Here is a 9,574-nt window from a genome sequence, read left to right on the forward strand (position 1 = left end):
TGTCAGCAAACTGGTCTTATGCAGATGTTGTACTCCAGAAGTATGCCAGTAAACTGCGTTCCTATTGGTTAGCCAAGCTTCAAACTCCCCAGTTTGGTGTTCAGGTGTCCTTTGTTCTCACTGTGCTCATTACAATTTTCATTAAACACGATCATCTTTATCTCCGCATCTCTGCAATGCAAAGTTCCGATGCGGTTTCAGTTCTACGTGGGAGTGTACGGCGAGAGACGACTCCGACAGCCCTCCTACCTTCTGGAGTAGCTTGGCACCAGAGTACCTGGTGGACAGAGCCGCTATCTGCTTTCCAAAGGACTCGGCCCAACCCTGCACCCTGGAAACAGAGAGATGAGGCCGTCAGTGTGGAATACGCGAAAGGATGTACCTTCCAATGACGTCATTCAAAAGCGGCCAATCAGCTCCTTCATCGAGACAGTCAGCGCTTCCCCCGCCCCCGATTCAGCTCTTCCTCATTTTCCGCGGGGCTGTGCCAATCGTCACGTTTTAGTCGACGATTAATTGTCGCGGTAATGTCTCGTAATAATGTCCCGCTAGCAATATATTTTGGTGGTTATGGGATGCGTTAAAAAAATGCACTAAAAAGTAGCACGCTGCCTTCGATTGGTAAGTCAGCGAGGTGACATGAGATGAGCCGGGCGGCCTCACCTTTTGGGGGAGTCAGCGAAGGACGGTTTGCAAGGAGAGTATCGGAAACTTATCCGATGAGGTGCGTGTCGACCTGTCGATCGGCGAAAGAGTCAGGCTAAGTCGGCTAAAATACAGCATGGGGCACGCCTGCTGAGTGCTCACTCTCGGAAAATACTGCCTCACTCAGTTCCGGGAATAAAAACAAGACACGGGAACGCCACGCGGCGACGGCATGCTAACTCAAACGAAGGTGAAGGCGAACGCGAACGCGACATTGGATCCCACGCTAATTCAAGGTGACCTTCAACGGTGCCCTGTTGACCTACGTCATGGCTGTGTGCCATCCGGGTCGACGGTGCTCGTCGCCAGGCTGAAGCGCCACACCGTGCTGGGCCAGGCCAAGCCGCCAGAGCTCCAGCTTACAGATAAGGGTGCCGGGCGATGTTATGGCCAAGTCCAGACCATGTTACCGCTTGCTTTCTTTGCCCAAGTTCCTGTCCGGCTTTCCCAGACTAGTTTTCTGGCACCAGGACTGAGTCTCGTTTTCGTTATACTTTTTTTCCCCACTTTCTACTGCATCGCCGACTATCAGTCTGCCATGTTGGCTGCGGCCCAACTCCCACTTTGAGGCGACCCGACAGCACTTGGCTGGGCACAACAGGTTGCGCTCCGGGGCCGACCTCCAGAGCCAGGAGGGAGTCCCGCTGCCAAATCCTCCCCGGGCAGGAAGAACGCACTGGGCTCGGTGATCCGCCGTGACCGGGTGAACCCGGCTGATGCTGGATCTTTAATCTGCCACTGTCACACAACCCTGCTTATAGCCGCTGAGCACGCACAGTGCACGTTACCGCCGTGCCTCAACGCGCCCGCCGCTGCCGCCGCAACGTGCAGGCGGGAGTATCCAGACGGGTTTGTTGCGCCCTGTGTGTCGATATATACTGTGGTACAGCACCTTCTCTCTCACATTCTATCACAATTAATCAGAATGAGGGACTTTACTGTTAATAAGGTCAATGGGTGCAAACATCTATTAACTTATGTTATAGAAAGCGTACCTTAGATTATTTAAAGATAGTTCGAAAAGATTGCATGTGTCATTTCGGTTGAAATAACCCAAGCTTCATAACATATTCAGATACAAAAATTCAATGAACTAATACATTTTGTATAAACAGGGAATTTCATATTGAAAAATAACAAGTACCAGCCCTACATTTACACACGCTGAGTTAATGGGCTGCTCTGAACTGACAGCATCATATTGATCTGTTAGTGTAGTTGGTCAGCAGGAGGGAATACACTGACACGGAGGTTTAAAAACATGTCACGAGAAGAGCTTTGCCCGGCAAAAACACTTTAATTGCGAGACGAGAAATTCACTGTTTGAAAACACAAAACTTGTCAGCGTTCTAGTCGAAGCACAATATGGGCTGCCATCGACATGTTCAATGTTCAATTGTGTTCAATTTGATAAAAACCAGGCTTTGTACCTGGGATTAGCTTTAGATGATGTATAAGCTTTTAAGAGTATTGGTATGTTGAAAGTGTTATGTGAAAACGCTCTATATGAAGACCCGAAACAAAGACTGATTATTGGGCCAAATTGGGCAAAAACAGTTAATAATAGAGGCACACATACACCGGTCTATTAATTTTTATTTGTGTTTATATTAATATTATAATAGAATTTGCTTTTTCATTGAAAAGTTCAGTATTTTGTAGTCGTATTTGTACTTGAATTATGCTAACAGATGTCTCAATGATTTTTTAATAATAATAACAATAATATAATAACAACAATAATAATAATAATAATAGTTATCATTATTGTTATTATTATTATATAAAACATTTTTTAACCCTATATGGCACACCCTTAATCCCCTTTCTCCAATACAGTGTTATGCGCCGCACGCATATAAAGCATATAAAACCCTGCCCCGGGAAATGGCTTTCGTTTTATTTGAGTGCTTCTGCCTCTGACCTTGACGGGTCAGCATGAGACATATTGATCGCTACGGCGCAACAATTCAGCAATTCAGACCATATGTTAACCGCGAGATCGGCAGTTCCCCAAATATAGGGCAGGCTTGCCAGGTGAATCCGGGAGAGAACACACACACTGAACTTCAGCCGAGTGGGTTCGAACCAAGTCTGAAGCTCAGCTCAATCCCAAACAGTATGATGAAGTTATTGTTATTATTATGATTATTATTATTGTTATCATTATTATAATTTGGAATAGTAGTAATATTTCTACTATGTCCCGCTGAGCGAAGGGTTGAGTTGCTGTTCACACCACCGCCACTCACGTCTCAGGTGGGATCTTCATCTGGGCGTCGGCCATCAGCCAGAGCGAGCTGGAGGCGATAATCCACAGCAGCGGCATGGCGCTCCCCCTCCGCGTGGCCCTCCCCGCCGCCCGCGTCCCGGGATTCCCAGCGCTTCCCCGGCTCCCGCTCCTCATCCCCGCAGCGTCGGGCCGCGCCGGGAGGCTGCGCGTGGAGTGACGTCGGAGAGAGGACGGACGTTAGAGGTGCACGGGTCAGGATGCGGCGGCAAGAACTTAAAGTCAGAAAGAGAGATGGGAAAACGGCGGGAGACGAGCTGTCGGGATGGACACGCAGAGGTTTACATTTGGAAGACTGAGAGTCACTGCACCGTGGGGCGGCTGGAACGAGGAGGAAAAGCAGATTTGATTTTTGCCAAAATGGTGACCGCAGTAAGACCAACGAGAAATTGGGCTTTATGTACACCACTGAAGATTGTTTTCCTAACTTTTGCATTACATTTAAACACCTTTTTAGGTTAAAATGTCGCAAAGTTCTTCGCGTGTCAACTAAAACAACATGAGACATAAAAAAGAATACTAATTTACATACCACGGTCTGACTGACAAGATTTCTATTTGCAGGAAATTGGCCTGTATTGGTAAACAGTATACACAGCAGTGAATTGCTCTGATCTGTTTTTGTTTTAAATAAATGTTAACGTGCAGGTATGTTTGAGCTTTGTATTATATGCAGACACATCTTGAAAGCCCTTTGGAAGATTTCTCCCATCATTTAGCGTCACAGGCTGAGAGCGTCACCAAAAAACAGTCGACTTTTTTTTTAACATCTCATGCAGTAATTGTAATGATGTAAACATGGCAATTTTTTAAAAATATATAAGAAACACTTTATTTTCTTTTTACTTTGACGATTCAAACTTGATGATGAGGATGATTCGGTCAAAACCTCCACGCTTCCAAAACTTCCTCCTGGGATCCCCTTGAAGAATCCCAGGGGTTCTTCAAGAGGTGCGTGAGCGCGCGCACACACACACACACACACACACACACACACACACACACACACACACACACACACACACACACACACACACACACACACACACACACACACACACACACACACACACACACACACTTTCATTGGCCTCAACAGCAATGCATGAGAGTTGTTTTGTGTACTTGCCGTATAGAACAGGGTTTCTAAAAAGGTTCTGCTCGGAGGGGTCGGAGGGGTCCCCGAGGAGCTTCATTTACGGATCAAACGTGGACTCACAGTAGAGTTACACAACCTCTCGATGTAGATGTGTTTATCTGGCCCAAAAAGTCTGCCGTCCACTGACCGGTGCGTCCATCGTGACACTTGGAAAAGGTGAGAGTCTGAAAGATCTGCCCCATTAGGAAAGAAAGAAAAACATACCCGGGAGTTTTCTCCTGGAGAAAAACAAAACCCCAAGACACAAATGGAGAAAAAACGGCCGATAAATCCAAAAATCAGCAGCGGGAATTTAGTTAAATTATCCCGAAATATTATTCCCCGTTATGTCGCTTCTCTTAACTAACATGGAGGCCGTCGTTAAGAATGCAAAATTCGCACAAAACACGGAGGAGCCAGTTCCAGCCGCGCACAAAAAGCCAAGGGTCCTGGGGAGACGCCGCTTCTCGCCGGTGTCAAAGTTCACGCCGCAGTAACGCTCCACCTCCGTTCGCATGCCTCTCCACCTCCTCCCGCGCTCCCGTCATCCCGCTGCGCCCACCCACCCCCGCGCTCCCCCCTCTCACATCCTGGGGACTCGGAGCGGGTGAGTCTCGGGGAGGGAGGAGAGGGGAAAGAGTCACAAGGTCCCGGTACTTCAAACTTCTGCCAGGATCTCAATCTTGACGATGATCCAAAGGTCTGTGGTTTAGCCAGCCGGGACTCTCACACACACACACACACACACACACACACACACACACACACACACACACACACACACACACACACACACACACACACACACACACACACACACACACACACACACACACACACACACACACACACACACACACACACACTGCAGATGATACTCCCAATGACAGTCCTGCAGCAATGGACAGACTTTCCGCTGTGCCCAAACTGTCCCGATTGACCCGGCGCTGCTGGCCCGGGTGGCCTGGCGTCTGGGCGGGAGCTCCAAACGTCCAGGCGAGACCACGCCGCCGGGCGGAGCGCAGGACGGATGGAGGGAACGGAGTGATGGAGATGAAGGTGGAAAGCGGAACTTCCTCTCTCCAGGGTCACTGTTCCACGTCTCTGGGACTGGTTTATACAATAATCCGGGCAGGATTAAACCCCTCCTCCCTCGAGCCTTCTGCGAGTGTGTTTCTTCCCCCCTCTCCCTCTCCCTCTCCCTCTCTCTCTCTCTTTCTCCCTCACACACACACACGCCAACACACTCTCTCTTTGCTCTTATCCCTCTGCTGTCTTTTACCATGTGACCGCCATTCTCTCTCTCTCTCTCTCTCTCTCTCTCTCTCACCGCCCCCCCGTCACCTTTTAGTTCCGTCTCTTCCTCTCTGCCCTCGACCAACTGTCCCTGATCTCTACTATTTGTTATCAGCCCCTCTCTCTCTCTCTCTCTCTCTCTCTCTCTCTCTCTCTAGAGAAGAAGAAAGGAAAGAAAGGAGGAAGGTGGGAAGCTAGGGAGGAAGGAAGGAGGAAAGAAGGAAGGAAGGAGGGAGAGGGGATCACAGGAAATGGCGTTGGGAAGGACAGAAGAAAAGCGAATATTGCGAGGAGGAGGAGGAGGAGCAGCAAGAAAAGAGGGAAGACATGAAATGGGGAGGCGAAAGGGAAGGAGAGAGGAAGACGACGGACAGAAGGAGGGAGAGAGGGAGGGAGGGCGGTAGGGTGGGGCGGGGTGGGGCAGTCGTACCGGGGGGATTAAACGTGATCCGTGCGGACGGACGTGTTCTCCGCCAATCGGTGTCCGCGGAGCCCCCCGGGTCCCGAACGTTCACACACGTAACGATACCAAACGTGTTCCTGGAGGACGGATTTCAATCGACTTCCACTTCCTCCGCTTTTCCTGAAACCCGATCGAAATATAGTTGAAAAAATGAAAATAAATGCACCCTGCGCCCTCTCTGACCCGCCCGGTCGTGTTCCCGGCAGGCCGGCGAGGGCCCACGCCGGGCGCCGCCACGCGACATATGTCCGACGCCGCACGAGCCAACGCCATGGACCGTGACTCATCCGCCCGCGTGAGGTTTTGTCTTTTCCGCCGCTCGGTGATCCGCCGCCTGTGCTCCGTGTTCCGCGTCCAAAAAGATTTTGCGAGCAGCGCGCGGAGCGACCCAAAAAAAACAACAACAACAACAACAACAACGCACAGACGGACGGGCCGGCGCCGCGCTGGAAGAGGCTCCACCTTGATGGCGAGGTCACCGTGGCAACTCGGCGGTAATGGGCCTCTCTTCTTCATTTGCTGTTGTTTTAAGATGAGGCGGGGTTTTTAATGACTTATTATCTCAGCGTGGCGTTTGTTTGCATATATATATATATATATATATATATATATATATATATACACACACACCCAGCCTGGTACGAATTACACCGAGGTGATAACGTTGGTGTGAAACGTGGATCTGATTGGCCCGGGGGCGTGGCAGATATCGACGAGCAAACTTGTCCCACAAACACAGCTGACTGAGAAGCCAGGAAAGACGCGTTCACAAGGATACACACCCAGACAAGAACCTACACCCAGGCACGAGCACACACAGACGCACGCACAACTGGAACAGCTGTGGTACCCCCCCCACCCCCCCACTGACCCAGATCACTGAAGCTGAGTGTTGAACCCTTACACACAGCTTACACACACACACACAAGAAATGTATGGCTATACTGTACATACGCACAGTCACATACTGTACATAGAACATAACCCCATCCAACAATATTTGTTGTATATTTGCTATCTAATTGAACTCACTGTAAAATAAATAAATAAATAAATTAATTAATTAATTAATTAATAAATAGATGAACTCGCTGTGATCAGTGATCACAGTGACTTATGCATGTAAATATGTAACTAAGTGATGACATCACTTGCAGTGATGTCATCACTTACATATTTTTCTGCAGTGTGCTTATTAGATGCATCGATCCCACAGCACAAGTCCATTGAATCACAGCGATCGGTGGAGAGTGAGCTGCTTACCTGCCTCCCTGCGGAGCTGGGTCAGGCTCCGTGTCCCTGGTCTCTCGGAGCCTGGACTCAAGGTAGAAGGTGTTGTCCCGAGACGCTCCAAGGAAGTTACTAGAAAAAAACAACGACAAGTCTTCCTTCCCTAAATTAACCAGCGTATGGAAAACTTTTGGTCTCTTGACTTGTGTGAGTTGCCGGTTTTGCCGCCGTTGTCTCCCGATCCAAAGCTGTGAAGGTCGGGGACGCCTCGCTGAGGGGATGTGGGCAAAAGATGCGTGCAGGTCCCAGACCGAAGAAATTTACCAAAAAAGTGTGTGTGCAGGGTCACAGGGTCTTCTTAAACACACGCACGCACGCACGCACACACACACACACACACATATATTGATTTGGGTAAGCTAGTACTGAGAGTCAGCCTCTCCGCTTTGGCTCCATCAGCTCGACCAATGAGCTGGAACCCGCAGATTTCTGGAGAAGAGCTTGAGTCAGTGCACAGTCAAAGCGGTTCTGGTCAGATACAATCCAAACAAAGCGAAATAACCCTGCGTGCTTTATAGGAAGATACACTGGACAAGAGTAATGGTTCCCACGGTGGGGGGGCGGTCGCCGCAGCGGGGTCCTGAGGCCTCGGATGATTTCAGGCATGCGATTCGTCGTGGTCAAACTTTGGTTCAGAAATCCACGAGTGTTTGTTCTGATGGATTGTACGCCCTGAAGACCTCTCTCTACCGTGAAAATTTACGACCGACTTATAATGTCTTAAAATAGAGTACTGCGTCTGAATGGGGAAAAAATAAGGCTGGGAACTAAACCTAAATGCCCCCGGTTTTAAATAACTAGTGGTGGTTATTTAAATCCCTGTTTGGGATTCTCTTCAATATCAGCTGACCATTAACCGCCCCGCTGTCCGGCAACTGTACCGACACGCTGACATTTTAAGCCACGCACGCCGCAAACTCGTTCGATTTGAATAAAATCAACCCTAAACAGCGAACAGAGGGTGAGGCATATTCAGAAGGACGGCATGTCTACGTGCAGATCCGCCGTCGAGCGGTTAGTAAGGAATAGGCAGTTTAGATGAGGGGTGTGCGGCGGCAGCGGCGGCTTGAGCGGCGGTGACTGACAGGTCATTTCCACCGCTCCCCAGAGGCTTGGCGCCGGGAAAAACAGGCTGACAACCGCGCCCGAGGGGGAGCGTCCTCACTCCAGCCGATTAATCAATCGGTTGCTATTTGTCCAATGATCGTCCGCCTGTCTGCCTTCCGCGGTGACACTGATGCACTGGGAGAATGGCTTGCAGCAGCGTCGTCCCCGGGGGGAGACTCCGCCTTGTGGAGGAGGGGATGCGGGTGGTGGGGCTGAAATTCACGTCAGGAATACAGTATATGGAAAATTAAAATATTTTAAAAATCTTGTTTTCCCAAGATACATATCTTTGGTAAATGGGTACACTCTACACACTACACATGCACATAATTTACTGTAATAACCATTAACAGAGACTGGTATCACCTGCCTTGTTATTGCACTATGAAAGCAAACCTAAGTTACAATTTATTTTTATTTTCATAATTCTCTCATTTGCGGCTGTATTCACAAACCCAAATCGATCAAGAATCGATTTAGACCCCAGGTTGTGACCATCGTTTTTGGTCATTTTGTGGTGGGAGCATTTCAGTTGAACAAATATAAAGACTTGTGCCTGCGCCCCGGCTTGACGGAGCGCCGAAGGAAGGGTCAGTCCGAAGAGCCACGCCGCGTCCTTCTCCCTCGATCGCGCAGATTGCACTCCGCGCTCGACCTCCGCATCTCCATCGCCCAGACGCCAAAACTGTTGACCGGGGTTCGATGCCGGATCAAAGAAGCGGGCGGACGGCGGGTGAAAAACAGCCTTGAGCGACGGTCATCGGGCGCCACAGGAATTTGTAGCCCGGGTAGCGGCCGCGCTGTTCTGCACTCCACCTACAACCAGGTGTCCGTTGATTTTCAAACAGATTCATACACACTGATATGTTTTTGTCCCTGCTGCAAAAAAAAGATGGCCAGTAATTCGACAAAAAAAATAAAATAAAAATAACTTCATAAAAGTACTTTTTTTTGGGCCATGCCTCGTCTCTTAAAACTCGCGGCCCCCTCCTCACCCCCAACTGTCCCAGTTTCCGTGTCCAGCAGCACAGTGGAAGCAAACTGTTTATTGGCTCGTTCTCTCTGCTCCGCAGAGCATGACAAACACCAGGCAGTTTAATATTGGGGAAAACCAAATATGCGCTTGGGTAAAGGGACTTAATTAGACAAGGACTTTTGAGAGGCCAACAAAAGGAGGCTGATTAATTGTCGCACAATTTGTCATGGCACGGATAAGGGGAAAACAAGTCAATGAGGTGACCATATTACATAATCAAATATTAAAAGGCCAAGAACGAGTGGACC

At 49.2% G+C, this 9,574-nt stretch overlaps 1 protein-coding gene across 1 annotated transcript in view; it reads right to left on the minus strand.

Moving 5' to 3' along the window:
- cacna2d4a (calcium channel, voltage-dependent, alpha 2/delta subunit 4a) overlaps window positions 1–3,034 on the minus strand; it is a gene marked incomplete at its 5' end in the record, with an annotated part of 96,296 nt that extends 93,262 nt beyond the window's left edge. The window contains 2 exons of the mRNA XM_080022614.1: window positions 250–331; window positions 2,958–3,034. Of these exons, the coding sequence (XP_079878740.1) occupies window positions 250–331; window positions 2,958–3,034 (159 nt within the window). The remainder of the gene's footprint in view (window positions 1–249; window positions 332–2,957) is intronic.
- Window positions 3,035–9,574: the final 6,540 nt, after the last annotated feature.

Source organism: Zeus faber (genome assembly GCF_960531495.2).
Source record: "Zeus faber genome assembly, chromosome: 21".
Lineage (NCBI taxonomy): Eukaryota > Metazoa > Chordata > Actinopteri > Zeiformes > Zeidae > Zeus > Zeus faber.